Here is a 16,874-nt window from a genome sequence, read left to right as displayed (position 1 = left end):
GAAAAGTGCGTCAACAAAGAAGGAACGCTTGCAGTGTTAAAATCTGCTGATAGGTCAAGATGAGGATAAATAATGAATTATTGGACTCAGCAACACTGGAGGTCATCGGAAGAAACATTTTCTGTAAGGTGGTAGGGCGGCCAGATTGGAGCAGATGTAACACAGAATAGGAGGAACAGAATTAGAAACAAAGGTACCTACTCTTAAGGTCTTTTGCTATGTAAAGGGGAGCCAAAAAAATAGGGAAGTAGCTGGATAGAGAATAGGTTGAGATTTTGTCTCTTATAAAGGAGAAAGAACACACATACTATTGGGAATGGCATGGTAGAGAACGGGAAACTGATGATGCATGGGGAAAAGGAAGAAGAAAAGCTGGAGCTAAGTTCTTAGATAAGCAAGGGGGGGAGGGGGGTTGGCATCTGGGAGGCACATGGGGTTGGTCATGGAGAGTAGCCAAAATAATATATCCACAGAAACAGAAAAAGCAGAGTGTATGGACACTGATGCTGGCAGGTAGATAAATGAAGTGGAGCCTTGTAGAATTTCTTTCTTTTTTTTTTTTTTTATCTGTGGTTTTGTGAACAGGAAAGAAGCTCATCACTTGACAGTGAGGAGGGGGCAGGGGTTTTAGAGTTTCCAGAAGGGATAAAAACGTGAAACGATCATCTGAAAGATGGGGGAGTGAATGGCCTAGAAAAATGTAAAAAACATTGCTGGACACCATTAAGAGCTCAATGAGGTTAATGATAGTTAAGGCTGGTAAAAATAAAGATTTGCTGCATATCTCCTGTGCTCCTTTCTTTTTGTTCCCTAGTCCAATGATAGGGACTCCATATCATCCTAAATCCATTCGTTCCTTCCAAGGAGCGAACATGCCTGGGCTGTTTTCCCCAGCTCCTTGCAGTTAAATGTGACTAAACGCTCTCCAGTGGGATGTGAACAAGAGCAAAGACTACCAAGACTACCAAGGCTTTCAGACTGGAAAAGCTACCGCCGTGCCGCCGTCTCGTGTTGCCCTTCCCTTCCCACACAGGCTGCAACCTGTTCCTGAGCTGACCCAGGATCAACCGCACAATTTGGGCTCCAGAGAAACTCAGTGGCAGGAACGTGGGTCCCTGACTGACCGCGTGGAGCTGAGTGAGTTGCCAACCTGGGAAACCCACCCTGACTACTACATGAGGGAGAAGTACGCTCCTATCTCATCTGAGCCATTGCACGTGGGGCCTCTGACCGGGAATCTCAATCAGCAGACTCCCCAGGTGGCTCATCCTCACACTCAGTTGAAGCCAGGGCTAGAAAAATATAAATTTGAACAAGGTCAGTTTGAACAGTATCAGGTTTTTTTAATTCGATTTTTGCTTTGGCGGCGGTGGTGGGGGAGGGGGGGGTGATTTCTAGGCTGGGTTAATCCCGACTTAGAATGGAAAATCTTGTAGCTTATCAACGGGGAAAGTAAGAAAAAGGCAGCAACTGTCATCACTCACACAGTGGTAGCCTGGCTTCACTTTCACCCAGGGCCCTACTCTTTTTGTTGTTGTTGAAGATTCTAGCATTTCTTGTGAAAACAACAACAACAAAAAACCCACCTCTTACCTTCTTTACTTCGGGACATCTAAGAATTCTCGGGCGCACCCCTAGAGCTCAGATTTCATCAGTGTAACATGGAGTATTTTTACCAGGTACCCAAATGACTGACTCAGAGGCTTGTATATACCTTTGAAAAACTCTGCCTAAGAGATTGCCTGACTAGACTTAAGAAACTTACTGTTAGCGATTTTAAGTTTATTTAACACCATGTTTGAAAGAAACCATTTACTCTGCAAATTCTCACATCCCGAGAAAATATTAGTGCCAATCTGATACTAACAATGACATAAATAGTAAAAAAAAAAAAAAAAACAAAAACAAAAACAAAAACCACTTTACCTTAGCTTGGATTTCCATTTTCAGAATTGATCCAATAACTGTCAATATGTCACTAATAATAATCATGATGTACCATCCATTGACGAATTCCATTTGATCAGAAACAGAAACTTCCTTCTTGTAATGGAGGAGGAAAAAATTGACAAATTCCTTTAGGGGAAAGAGGGAGGCACAGTGAATTTCTCAGTCAATCACAATGTTCCCAGCATTCCTAGCAAGCAGCAACCCCTACCTGCTGAAGCTGAAGTCCTGTAATCACAGATCGAAGGCACAGGATTAACGAAGCCAAGCATATCAGAATAACAAAGGCATCAAAGATCATCATGTAGTGAGTGTTCTTCTGAACTGGAAGGAAAGAGCATTACCTGCTTATACTGTGGGACATTCATACGGTGACCTCTACTTCTTGTTTTGTTTTTTTTTTTCTTTCATTTTTAGCCTCATTTCTTTTAACTGCTGCATGGCATACCACAATATAGATGTATACTCTTTGTAAAGACACTCAGGTTGCAATCTGTTTTTTCCTGCTACAAACAATTCTTCAAGTCCTCTCTGTGTATCACACCCCGCTTGCTGGGGTTGCCGTGAGGATCAAAGTGATCCTTTAGGCGAACGAATATCTAAAGGCGAAATTGTTGGGGTAAGGCATATGCATATTTCTAAGAAAGAAATTCTAAGAAATTGCCCTTCAAAAACATCATGCCAGTTTACATACCTACACACATCTCCACGTCTTCTCCACCATTGCATATTAATTATCTTTTATTTTTGCCGATCAAAAGAGCAAATCTCATTCCCAATGACATCTTTATCAGGTATTAAATTACTGTAGGTATTCAAGTACCTTATCTTGCCCTTTTGATGTTTTTGTGTGTTTTAATGCATAAGACAAATACCTCTCATTAGTGTTTTATTAGCTATTCTTACTTGGTTTTTTTCCCCCATATATTCTTGAGGATCTGATTGTTAAATTCCTCAATCCAGTAGGATTGTTAAAAATCCTACTGGTACTTTTGCAGGGTGGCGGGGGGATCATGTCACATTCATAAGTTAATTTAGGGAGAATTGGCATATACATGATGTTAAATCTCTTGTCCAAAAATATGATGTGTCTCCCATTGATTCAAGTCTTTTTGTTTCCTTCAGAAGCATTTTCAAATTTTATCTGAAGCCTTCACACTGCTTTTTAGAGTAATTTAGATAATTCAGACATTCTTTCCACAAAGACAGCAAAGAGAAAAGGTCCTGGTAAGTGTTCTTCCCATTAGTATGTAAAGAAAGTTAAAAGGCCTTCTTTTGGGGGTGCCTGGGTGGCTCAGTAGGTTGGGCATCCGACTTCGGCTCAGGTCATGATCTTGCAGTTTGTGGGTTCGAGCCCCGCATCAGGATCTGTGCTGACAGCTCGGAGCCTGGAGCCTGCTTTGGATTCTATGTCTCCCTCTTTCTCTGCTCCTCCCCCACTCATGCTGTCTCTCTCTGTCTCTCAAAAATAAAATAAAACATTAAAAAAATTTAAAAAAATAAAAAATAAAAAATAAATAAAAGGCCTTCTTTTGGAAATTACTACTGCCATCAATAGGAGATCTTTAATTATAAGCCTGTGGTCTTTTGTCCTTAATACAGTTGGCCTTCCTGCACACCATATTAAAACATACCTATCTGGGTATAGAATATTCACCAAGAACCCACCGTGTGGCAGTTTTTCTAGATGCTGAGGATACAAGTGGTGAACAACACAGGCCCCCGACCTTGGGGAACTTCTGTTCTACTGCCAGGAGACACGCAGGGACGTAAACAAGGTACATGAACAAAATGCTTTCAGACAGGAGTAAGTGCTGCGAAGAAAAGAAAGCACCATAGCTAACAGGTAGTGCTACTCCACCCATAGTCCTAAGCACTTTGTAGGTATTACCTCATTTGATCCTCACGGCAACCCCAGCAAGCGGGGGTGTGATTATCCCCACTGGACAGGTGAGAAAATGAGGCACACAGAGGTCAGGGGAATTTGCCCTAGGTGATAAAGCCAGCAGGTGGCAGCACCGGGATTCAAATCTTTGCAGTCTGTCTCCAGCCCCTGTCATTCTAGGTTAGTGATGCGTGGCATCCCTTGGGCACTGTTAGGAATGCACTCTGGCCCCACCCTAGACCCGCTGAGTCAGAAACTGCATTTTCACAAGCTCTTACAGATGACACTAGAGCTCAAGAACCACGGCTCTAGAAGAAGCACACTGCTGGTATGGGTGATGGAGGGGAGAGGCTCATTCGTACAACATGATAGGGGCCAGGAGGTCTCAGGTGAGACCTGAGTGACATGACTGCCCCCTACTGGTAAAACAATAACAAGCACTTAGACTAGTTCGGTAATGGGGCGCCAGGGTGGCTCAGTCGGTTAAGCGTCAGACTCTTGATTTTGGCTCAGGCCATGATCTCGTGGTTCATGAGATCAAGTCCTGCATTGGGCTCTGCACTATAAGTGCAGAATCCCTGCTTGGGATTCTCTCTCTCACTCTCTCTCGGGCTCTCTCTCTCCATGCCCCACCCCCAGCTCGTGTGTGCTCTCTCTCTCAAAACAAACTTAAAAAAAAAATCTATTAAAAAAAATTCAGTAATAAAACATCCCATTAATATTGGCCAAGGGGCATCTAATTGTTACTAAAACGTCTACATCTACTTTAGAAAAGCCTAAAAACTAAGAAACAAGCATTTGAGAGAAAGCCTGTGCCAGATACTTTCATATACTCTCATGCTTCCTATTCTAAAGTTTGTGGAGAAGTATTGCAATGTTTACAGATGACAAAACAACTTTGTGTTTCAAATAAACAATTTTGTCATTGAAATACAATTGTGATTTAAGAGCCTCATATATTTGAAGTACCTAATAGTGAAAAAAATACTAGAATGAAGAAATTTCATGTCATTTTAAAAAAAAATTTTAACATTTACTTATTTTTGAGAGAGAGAAACAGAGTGTGAACAGGGGAGGGACAGAGAGAGAGAGGGAGACACAGAATCTAATGCAGGCTCCAGGCTCGGAGCTGTCAGCACAGAGCCCAATACGGGGCTCAAACCCACGAACCGCGAGATCATGACCTGAGCCGAATTTGAACATGCAACCGACTCAGCCACCCAGGTTCCCCCATATCGTTTATTCTTAATATCTCATTACTGCTTCTGACCTTTGTGACTCAACCAGTAGTTACCCCTAAAGCAATGATTTTCCAAGTGTGGCATGAGTAAGGGTGACCTGTACATTCCTAGGCCCCAGCCCAGACCCGGGGACAGCCTTGCAGGGAGCTGGGGTGACTCTTTCGCTCGCCAGAATCTAAGAATCCCAGACCTAATCGTTAAGTCCAGCACAACATACCAAAGGGGCTAGAAAATGAGATAAATTCTTTACAGTCCATTTTCTGGTTCAGCCCCAAAATTCTCAGTGGTACTCAGTCTATAGTTGAATTCATGTCCATATTTCCAAGAATGCACCCTTTCTTCATTTAGTTTACTTTTTAACCTATATAGGAGCTAAATATAATGTGAGGGATGCTTCAGGGTCAAATCTTTCTTGATGTCTCTCTCACTGTATGACCAGGGGCACCAAGATTCACTTCTAAGCCTTAGTTTCTTCATTTGCATAAACAGGGATGCTGCCTATCTCAAGGATATTTTAAAAATATTAAAACGCTGGGATGCCTGGGTGGCTCAGTCAGTGAAGCACCCAACTTCAGTTCAGGTCATGATCTCACAGTCCATGAGTTCAAGCCCCGCGTCGGGCTCTGTGCTGACAGCTCACAGACTAGAGCCTTTTTCAGATTCTGTGTCTCCCTCTCTCTCTGCCCCTCTACTGCTCACCCTCTGTCTCTCTCTCTCTCAAAGATAAATACACATTTAAAAAAATAATAAAAATTAAAATATTAAAATGTAGGAGGAAGCCCTTATGTAGTAAGCACTCAATAAATATTAGGTTGGGTATATGTGATTTTTTGCTGGGGGGGGTGCGTGCATTTTTTTGTAAGAACTGGGCCAGTGAGGACACATGTAGAAGTCAGCAAAAGTCATTTCAAGTACTAATAATTTATGTCTTGCCTGGAACATCAGATACCTACAATAAGTTGATCTATTTGCAGAGAATTAGGGACTTGGCAATGTTCCAGTTGTTCCCTTTGATGCTCCACATATCCCAGTAGTTTAATAACCCTTTTATTTAATAACCATTTTGAAAACTAGTAAACGTCATCACTTACTTGATCCTGATACGTGCCAGTCTTTACATTCTCTGATGGAAATGTCGTTATCTAAGCTTATCTTAATCCTTCCACTGTGGGCCTTATTGTCAAATGTTATCTGCGAAAAACAGGAAAAGGGTCAAAAACATACCTATAGTTTTTGAAGCCAAGATGTCTCTATGCATTAATTAGGAAACAAATCTTTCAGGGTGACAGGATGCCCACCCAGATTCTCATCCCCGTGTCAATGCTAACTCTGTTCAACTTTGGGAAGAGCCCTTTTTTTCTTTGTGAAATGAGAAGGTTGAGCAAGGTCTTCTGTTGAGAACTTTTAGTCTCTAAAATCCTGTATTTCTAGGATAGTCTTCCAGCCCTGGACAACTTATAAAACAGGAGAACTTCTCTCTCCCTCCCACTCCAAGTACCTCAAGATGCCCTCTTGGTATGAGCAAGAGCTGGTCCAAGTGAGCTTTTTCCTCCCTCCCTAGGGACTCGGCGGGGGTAGTTTTTATATATATTTACTTATTCATTTTGAGAGAGAGAGAGAGAGAGCACGTGAACGAGCAGGTGAGGGGCAGAGAGAGAGAGAGAGAGTGGATCCCAAGCAGTCTCCCCACTGCCAGTGCAGAGCCCGACGTGAGGCTTGAACTCACAAACTGCAAGATCATGACCTGAGCCAAAACCAAGTTGGACACTTAACTGACTATCCCAGGCCCCCAAGGGATAGTTTGTTAGTGCTGTTGCAGTTCTTACAAACACAGAGGTTCATTATTTCAGGCTTGAAACATTTCAGGTGGCGCTTCTCTGATTTTCATTCTGGGCCTCATTTTCATCCTTAGTCACTCTAGAACCATATGTATAAAAAAAGGATGTGGTGACAGGGAGCCGACAGCCATGTCCTGCTTCAGGGATCACCATTTCAGGACACTGGGCACCAAGTAGGACAAAGCCATGTCAGAACACCTTCCCCAGTCTGTTTTCCCCTTCTGGCTCTCTCCCCTGTCCCCATGCAGGGACAGGGAGAGCAAGACAAGTAGATCAGGTGTGGGTTTTGTTTGTTTTGCTTTGCTTTTAGTGCCTCCTGTCTCAAGTCCTAAAGAAAAAGCATTTTTTCAAAAGTCTGTCATTTAAATGAGTTTTACTGAAGCTTCTTCATGTGGGGTAATCAGACATTACTGCAGATGTAAGGCTTCAGATAAATTTAGTGAGTCTGATCACTCTGTTTCTCTTCATGTTGGACTGCAAGCTTCTAACAAATTAGCTAAAATAATATCCAAAAAATACTCACTCTAGGCAGAACCCAGGCAGAAAAAGAGAGAAATCATATTAATAATCACATGTAATTAAAAAAATTTTTAATGTTTATTCATTTTTGAGAGACAGAGACAGACAGTGACGGGGGGAGGAGCAGAGAGAGGGAGACACAAAATCCAAAGCAGGCTCCAGGCTCTGAGCTGTCAGCATAGAACCTGATGCGAGGCTCAAACTCACTGACTGTGAGATCATGACCTGAGCCAAAGTTGGACGCTTAACTGACTGAGTCACCCAGATGCCCCAATCACATGTAATTTAAATGGTCTAAGCACTCCTACTAAAAGGTACAGATTATGAAGTTGGATAAAAAAACAAGAATTAATTCTATGCTGCCTAATAAGAAACCCTCTTTAAACATAAGACAAATAGGTTAATATCAAAAGGATGGAAAAAGATATACCATGCTAACACTAATTAAAAGAAAGCTGGAGTGGTTATATTCACATCAACCAAAGTAGATTTTAAAGCAAAGAATTAATATTGAGGTAAAAATTACCACTTCATAATGATATAAGAGTCAATTCATCAAGTTAACACAAGAATCCTAGATGCCTGTGCACCTAATAAAGAGCCTCAAAACACATGATGCAAGAATGCACTAAACTGCTATGAGTGAACGCTAATGCCCTGCTTTTACATTTTAACCAAATTACAGACATACATAGGAAAGGTTTCATAAATAGCTGTTGCATGAATCAAATATCTGTTATATACCAGATACTTAGGGAGGTGCCTTACATATCTCATATATATGCAGTATACTAGATAGATAGGTACATAGATACATAGATGTCTTGGCAACAGCTTTGTTAGGTAGGTGGGCATTAATTCTGTTTTACAAACGAGAAAGCTAGGACTCAAACCAATTAAGTAATTTGCCTAAAGTTACATAGCTAGTAACTGGTGAGCTATAATTAAAATCTAGGCTTGCCTGATTCCAAAACTCCTGCATTTTATTTTATTTTATTTTATTTTATTTTATTTTATTTTATTTTATTTTTTTAACGTTTATTTATTTTTGAGACAGAGAGAGACAGAGCATGAACGGAGAGGGTCAGAGAGAGGGAGACACAGAATCCGAAACAGGCTCCAGGCTCCGAGCTGTCAGCACAGAGCCCGACGCGGGGCTCGAACTCACGGACCCCAAGATCATGACCTGAGCCGAAGTCGGCCGCTTAACTGACTGAGCCACCCAGGCGCCCCAAAACTCCTGCATTTTAAATTAGGCATATACTGCCCCAGTTCATGTTTACTTAAACCATAAAGTTGCACTAATTGCTTTTATCGTTAAACTACCCTATAGGGTGTAAGTTCTACCACAGTTCTGTGAAACACACTGCTAAATCCACCATGCACAGGGACAGCTTGGGATGAATCTGCAACAGTGGCAAAAATATAACGTCTGCATGTGACTAACCAGCCAGGTTGCTCTCCCCACTGTACTGAGTCATGGGAAAGAGTCTGCACTTTACAAATGTTTCATTCATCCATTCCACAAATATTTGAAGCACCTACTGTGTTCTTTGAGGGATGAAAAAAATTAGGAGAATGACTCCTGCTTTCAAGGAGCCTTCAATCTAGCAGAGTTGATAAAAATCTAGACAATCCTAAAACAAAGGAGAAGGTGGGTGAGCTCATACAAAACATAAAAACAAAACCAAAAATAAAACTTTGGAGTTGCGAGCATAGAATGTGTCCCTAACTGAAGCATCGTAAAAATGGTCCCTGAAGAAGGTGTCAGTTGAACTGAGCCTTGAGGATTATAAAGCTTCTGAAAGTACCATTTCTCAGTTCAAGAGTGGTACAGGACTGGGGCACCTGGGTGGCTTAGTCAGTTAACTGTCTGACTTTGGTTCGGATCATGATCTCACTATTCATAGGTTCGAGCCCTGCATCAGGCTCTGTGCTGACAGCTCAGAGCCTGAAGCCTATGTAGGATTCTGTGTCTCCCTCTCTCTGCCCCTCCCCTCCCTCGCACTCTGTCTCTCAAAAATAAATAAAATGTTAAAAAAAGTAAAAACAAAAAAAAAAGAGTGGTGCAGGAGGTGGTAAGAGAGAGGAGAAAGAAGAGACAAGACTGTTGATAAATAATAGCTCGATTTAAAAAAAAAATCAAGTAATATTGAAAATTCATAACCTTCTGGTTAATATTAGGATCAAAATTTGTAGCCTAACTCAAAATAGTCTTAGTATTTGCACTTTTTCCTTTAAATGATATGCATAATGACTAATGATACTACATTCTGAAATTTCTTTAAAAAACTTGATTTCTCATAGCCAGTTGTTGAATATCATGGACACAGCTCTGGTACAAACTATTGCTGAAGTCATAGCAATCTGGATTGAGTGAAGGCAAGCTGCATCAAATGCTGTTCAGCATATGCCCCAGATAGCACTGGGGTACTGACCCCGAGCCTCATGAGGAAATGAACACTCCTGGCAGGCATCTTATGTTCTCCAGAGAGCATTAATAGCGCCATTTGCAACTGGAATATACAGAACAGAGACGGGCCGAAGGGGGAGAAACCAGCGCATTCAGAGGCAGCCCAAGGAAGGCACTGTGACCAATAAGCAAAATGTGCACACATCTATGGCGAGGAGACTCGGCGGCAAGAACCCTTGGCAATGGCCATAGGCAGACAGCCACAGACTGCCAAGAGCCAACTACACGGGACCTACAAGTCTCTACTCCTTTTGTATTTGAACACCTACCCTGTGCCAGGCACCGTTCTTGGGACTGGAGACACTGCACTGAACAAGGCAAGGTCCCTCCCCTCACAGAACTTACACTGAGGTACAGAAGATAGATAATTAACAAGTAAATGACCACAACAAAATAGAGCCAGCTCTACCAATGCTTCTTCTGTGCACACTCAAGTGGAAACATCCTATATATTTGATCATGTTTCAATACAAGCAGATGAAACATGTAACTAAATCAAACAGTTTTCCTTCAGACAGGGGCCAAATTCAGCCCAGCCCACACTTACAGTCAGAGTAAAGTCATAACAGTCAGGGAGCTCGTGATGACGAATGGTCTGCAGATTAATGGCCTTCAGTTTAAACTGCAGCTCCACTGTTAGGAGTCTAGGAAACAGAGGAGCCTTTAGTGCAGTGAAAACATGCACACACAAATATAAGTTATACTCCCATCTGCCTCCCTCACCTGTGAAAGTCCAGTGTTAAGTTGAGTTTATTTTCTTCCAGTGTTCCAATGTGAAAAGGTTCATCGGGCTCTACAAAGAAACATTCTGCCATAGAAAGGAACAAAACATTCTGTAGATAGCCTAAAATAAATAAGTAAAACTGCATCTTGAAAGGATAATACATTTAAGACTAGATTATTCAGATTCTACTATTCTTCTGAATTAAGATTTAAAAGCCAAAAGTCAGTACCCCTTAGTTACAATGAATCATTTGTTTTTCAAGACACGAGTGGATGCACCATTTCTGGAGTGGGTGGAGGGCAGAAGACATGAATTCTGTCTCATGAGTCTTCTGTAGAATGCTATCTTCCTTCCTGAATCTGGAAGCCTAAATTTTGAGTCCCTTCTCCCTTTTTTGTATCCTAAGCATAAGTTTGAAGAATTTGGAGTACTTAAGACAAAATTGTCTAAGTTTAAAGGATCTATTTTTTTAAATACTATTTTCCCCTCTATACTAGACTATACTTAAGGGGGAAAAAAAAAAAAAAAGGAAGACATGGGGCACCTGGGTGGCTCAGTCATGTAAACCTCTGACTCTTGATTTTGGCTCAGGTCATGATCTCACAGTTCATGAGTTTGAGCCCCACATCGGCAGGGATCCACACATTGGGCTCCACACTGACAGTATGGAGCCTACTTGGGATTCTCTCTTACTCTCTCTCTCTGCCCCTCCCCTGCTTGCTCTCTCTTTCTCTTTCTGAAAAATAAATAAATAAATAAATAAGCTTAAGAAAAAAAAGGGAAGACAGCATGTTAGAAGTTTTCACTAATCTGTACTGTAATCCTTTACTATCCTTCTCCAAAAAACCTCCCAGTGGCTGTTGTTAAAAGCACTTGAAAATTTAATGTTTTAGGTACAGACTGTAAATAGAACTTTGCTAATAAGAATAAGCCACTGTAGGGGCGCCTGAGTGGCTTGGTCGGTTGGGTGTCCGACTTCGGCTCAGGTCATGATCTCACGGCCCGTGAGTTCGAGCCCCGCATCGGGCTCTGTGCTGACAACTCAGAGCCTGCAGCCTGTTTCAGATTCTGTGTCTCCCTCTCTCTCTGCCCCTCCCCTGTTCATGCTCTGTCTCTCTCTGTCTCAAAAATAAATAAACGTTGAAAAAAAAAAAAAGAATAAGCCACTGTATTCTGAACTCTGGTTCTGGTTTCTCCTTGAAATGACCCACAAAGATACTAAATAGTGAAGTGCAGTTGAGGGGAGGGAGTTTTACAGACATTGCAAATTTGCAAGTACAACGTCTTCTAAGGATAGTATAAGTCTATTTAACTGGCTTATCCAGCATAAGAGGCAGTGGTATATACAGGTCAAGGGTATAGTGGCTAAGAGCACAGACAGCCTGGGTCAGATTTCAGCACTGCCTCTTCCTAGCTCCATCTGGAATATATCACTTAACTCTCTGAGCCATACTTTAGTCTTCTATAAAATGAGGATAATAATACACCTTGCCTTATTGGTCTGTTGTTGTTGCTTTTTTAAAAAAAAAATCATGAGTTACAGTAAAGGGCTTGGGACGGTACCTGACACATGATAACTCCCTATGTAGTTTCTCACTATGACCTAACGGTACAGACCAAATCAACATTTTCAGAGACAAAATTGCTAACTTTAAGTATAAATCAAGGAGTTAAAAAATAGAAGCTCTAGTTTTTTGCAGAACATTACCAGTCTCCATTTCTGGATCAATGTCAAAGGTATCATTTCCAGGACAGATGTTCCCTTGCTTGTAGAAGTGCTGACAGATCGCCATAGCAGACTGCTCGGTACCCTTGTTCTCATATGCATGATTCCCCACCGAGATACTGCGCAGCTGCAAGTACTTGAACAGAAAAGAGAAACAGAAAATGGGAACTCACCAGCCAGGCAGAAATGAAGCCATGATTCCCTACCCAGCCCGTCTCTGAAATGGGCAGATCCCAACCTGCTTTCTGGATGGAGACACTCACATTCACACTGACATGCGTAGTACGCGACATGCTAATGTGCACCAGGACAGCAGCCAGAAAAAGCACTCAAGTTTTGGGCTCAAGTCTCATGTCTGTGACTGTGAGCAAGACACAAACTTTCTGAGCCTCTGGTTCCTTGTCTACAAAATTCAAGGTTTAACCCACGTCATCTCTGCGGTTCTTTCCTTCTTTAAAGAACTATGTTCAGGAACTGATCTGTGCATTCAGTGTAAATACAAACTATCTTTGAACTATTTCTCGTAAGATCAGAGTTCCGCTTTGCTGCTTTAATATAAGAAGGGGGATAGAGTCGTTCCAAGCTAACTTGCAAGACTTAAAAAAATAGTTTCATCTTTATCTTTGCAAGAATAGTTTAGTCACTTTCACAGCAATATTCCCTCATCCTGGGAGTCCTCTAAACAAACAAACAAATGTAATTTTACCAATGAGAATCTTATGGTACTTTGGAATAACCATCAACTCAAACTCTGAATGCATTTCTGTAGAAGAAAAAAGGGTTTCAGGGTTTACTATGAACAATGCTGTTTGGCACAAGAAGTGATACGAAGATAGGGATATGGTAGCCATCTCTTGGATTTAGTGGGATGGACACACAGATAAATAATTCTACTATAAAAATGCATGTGAAAATGCTAAAATCAGTGAAAGGATCATTTGTAATCTGGACCTAGGGGGATAGATGCTGAGCTGGGCCTTGTCCAGGCCGCCACCAGCAGCATTTTACCAGATCTGAGGCATGGTTCTCTGTTCTTATTTAACTCAGCCTCCCACAGCGTTTGATGTAGCCGAGTGCCTTCCCTTTCGCAGGATGCCTTCTCCCCTAGACTTCTGGGACACAGGCTCTCTGTCTCAGTCTCCTTTGCTGAATCCTGTTCCTGCCAACCTCTAGCTGTCAGAGCACCCTTGGATTCAGTCCTCCACTTGTTCACCCACATTCTCTCGGTAAGAGATCTCAACCAGCCCCACACTGAAACAAGATCTGTACGCCAATAGCTTCCAAATTTACGTCTCCTGACCTTTCCACCCAAATGCATACATGGGTAGCAATCTGCCTGCATGGCACCTCTGGTGTCTAAGAGGTATCTCAAATGCAAACGTGCAAACAGAAAAACCAGCTCCTTCCATGAAAATGCCCTTCTCAATCAGTGACTCCATAAGCCAATCAGCTTCACAGGCCGAAACTTAGAACCGATTCTTCACTCTCTTTTTCTCATACTCCACTTCCGGCCCATCAGAAAGTCATGCATTACTTTCAAATTATCTTCCAAATCTGACTGCCTCTCATCGCCTTGTCCATACCACCTCACCTCTCACCCTGACAAACTGAATCTCTTCCTACTGCTGTGGTCTTCCTGCTTCCCGTCCGCCTCTCACCACAGTCCAGTCTCCATATAGAACTCACAGGACTGCTGGGGCACGTGGGTGGTTCAGTCGGTTGAACATCCAACTCTTGATTTTAGCTCAGGTCAAGATCTCAGGGTCATGGGATCGAGCCCCATGTCGGGCTCTGTGCCGACAGTGTGTAGCCTGCTTGGGATTCTCTCTCTTCCTTTCTCTGACCATTGCTCACTCTCTCCGTGTCAAAATAAATAAATAAACTTAAAAAAAAAGAATGCACAGAATTGTTACAGGAATAAGTGAATTAATGCACGTAAAGCTGTTAGGACAGTGATACCCAAAACATGAACCTGTTCCAGACTCTGTTCGTGCTGTCCCTTCTCCCTGGAGGGCTCCTCCCTGAGATGGCTGCAGTCTGCCTCCCCACACTCTGGGTTGTCCTGCCCACCTGTCACTTATCAGGGGGGCCTTTCCTGACCACCTCCACCCATTCACTCTGCCTGCTGCTGCTACTTTTTTTTTTTTTTTACAGCACATTTATGTGTACTTATAACCAACTGACAAACGGTATCCTTATTTACTGCCTGTCTCTCCCTATTAGAATATGACTTCCTCAACTTTGTCTATTTGCTCACTGTAGTATCCATGTATCAAAAACACTATCTGATACAAAACAGATGCTAAATACTTGAGGGAACAGATATTAGCCTTTGCTAATATTAGAGTATCTCCCCCACTGAAAGCCCTCCCATGGCTTCTGGTCTCTCTGAGAATAAATTCCAAAGCTCCTTTTCAGGGCCTGTAAAGCCCCAAGAGATCTAGCCCAGTCACACTCCCCTCTTTTGTATTTCCTCAAACATACTAAATGTATTCTGGCTTCAAGAGCCTTTGCTGTTGCTACTCCTTCAGCCTGGAATCTTCTTCCCCAGACTTCGAATCCTCAGAGAGGCCTTTTTTGACCACCTCGAAGAAACTGTTAACCCTCTTGCGCTACTTAATTTTACTCCATAGCACTCATTACTATCTGAAATCAAATGGTTTGGGTTAAACTTATTAAAATCCACCTCCTTTGGGGCACCTGGGTGGCTCAATCGGTTAAGCGTCCAACTTCGGCTCAGGTCATGATCTCACGGTTCGTGGGTTCAAGCCCAGCATCGGGCTCCGTGCTGACAGTGCAGGGCCCGGACTGTGCTTCAAATTCTGGGTCTCCCTCTCTCTCTGTCCCTTTCCGCTCATGCTCTCTCTCTCTCTCTCAAAAGTAAACAAACATTAATTAAAAAAAAAAAAGGGGCGCCTGGGTGGCTCAGTTGGTTGAGCATCCGACTTCAGCTCAGGTCACGATCTCGCGGTCCGTGGGTTCGAGCCCCGCGTCGGGCTCTGGGCTGATGGCTCAGAGCCTGGAGCCTGCTTCCGATTCTGTGTCTCCCTCTCTCTCTGACCCTCCCCCGTTCATGCTCTGTCTCTCTCTGTCTCAAAAATAAATAAATGTTAAAAAAAAAATTAAAAAAAAAATCTACCTCCTTCATTAGAATGTAAATTCCACAGGGCAAGGAATTTATCAAGGCTACTGCTCTAACCCCAGCACTTAAAACAGTAGTAGGCATAGAGTAAGTGCTCAAATATTTGTCAAATTCATGATAAGGTAAAAAATATTCTAACACTTTTATAGTAGAAGAGCAATAGTTGCTCTTCATTTATGAGAGCTAATCTCTTCACAGTGAAATGGTAAACTGCTAGGACAGGATATGTAATTACAGCACCAAGCTCTCCATTGGCCATGGGACTGGGAAAAGGAGCCAGAAATCCACGGTAATAAAAGTAAGCTGCATATGCTGTTAAGTAGCATTACGTCCTACACGTAGGGGGCAAACAGTATGATGTAGAGATAGTCAGTTTTGAGGGTTTTGTTTTCTATTCGAGGAAATAAGCGTATTACACCTTGCTAAAGCTACTCTGAGCCAAATTGGTAGTTTTATTTTGGGGGTGGGAAGGTGTAAAAGGTAAACAAGTCCATTAAATGAAAACGAAGGGTAAAAGATATTGAGTGTAGTAAGGTCCCAAGTAGACCAGCGTGCCTGCAAGGTGGGGGTGTGATGAGAAGGAAAGCTGGAGAACAAGCAGGGGTCATGAAGTCGAGTCATACAAGTACGGGCCCATCTGAGTGCCCACTGTCTGTGAGCCAATCCTCACAGGAATTACCTAAAGATCTGAACCTCCTGACCATAGAAACTTGTAAGTCTTGAACCTTGTAAGACCTTGAAACATAAAAGATCCAAGGTGCAGGGCTGCAGGTGACCTGCTAACATTATAGGATATGCTGTGGTCGGACTGCCTTGCTGTCCTCGTAAGACTCTTTGTGGAAGTCTGTGCGAGAGCTGGGTGGTCAGAGATAAGTGGTAGGACTGTGTCCAGCTAAAGGGCAGCCCTGGAGCTGGAGTCAGAGACTCTGGGGCAGGAATGTGGTGTGTGGGACTATGGCTGGAAGGTAGGTGACCTGTGGGACTGACCGATGGGGCCCCCAAGTGGCTGTGGCCTCTGTAGGGCTTTAATCAGGGCTGGGCGTCTGTCCTCACTTAACCTCTGCACCTCTACCTTGACAGAGGAATTTTTCACACGGATCCAGAATCCTGTGTAATAACTTATTCAATCTCCTTCTACTACTATAGATTTCTGGCCATTGACAGAAAGCCTTGGTGCCGTAAATACATATTTCATTCTGGCTGTTTGCTACCTCATGGTACAGAGATTGTCTCTAGATAATGAGGAGCCATGATTTCACTTTAATAATTTACTTTTTTTGGCAGTTAATCAATGTTACAATAAAATCATTGTCATGTATGACTTTAAGGCCTTACTTAATTTTTAAATGAACCTTCAGATCTTAGTTGCTACATATGCT

The 16,874-nt window shown here is 42.5% G+C and overlaps 1 protein-coding gene across 1 annotated transcript in view; it reads right to left on the bottom strand.

Moving 5' to 3' along the window:
- Positions 1-16,874, bottom strand: part of MCOLN3 (mucolipin TRP cation channel 3) — a 28,451-nt gene that overhangs the window by 6,401 nt on the left and 5,176 nt on the right. Inside the window, exons 3-8 of the mRNA XM_049618487.1 lie at positions 12,336-12,489; positions 10,627-10,711; positions 10,451-10,547; positions 6,165-6,264; positions 2,159-2,271; positions 1,927-2,076 (exon numbers count right to left, since the gene is read on the bottom strand). Coding sequence (XP_049474444.1) covers positions 1,927-2,076; positions 2,159-2,271; positions 6,165-6,264; positions 10,451-10,547; positions 10,627-10,711; positions 12,336-12,489 — 699 coding nt within the window. The remainder of the gene's footprint in view (positions 1-1,926; positions 2,077-2,158; positions 2,272-6,164; positions 6,265-10,450; positions 10,548-10,626; positions 10,712-12,335; positions 12,490-16,874) is intronic.

This window comes from Panthera uncia, assembly GCF_023721935.1.
Source record: "Panthera uncia isolate 11264 chromosome C1 unlocalized genomic scaffold, Puncia_PCG_1.0 HiC_scaffold_4, whole genome shotgun sequence".
Classification (NCBI taxonomy): Eukaryota; Metazoa; Chordata; class Mammalia; order Carnivora; family Felidae; genus Panthera; species Panthera uncia.
The sequence above is the reverse complement of the archived record's forward strand: the minus strand, read 5'-3'. Positions and strand labels throughout refer to the sequence as shown.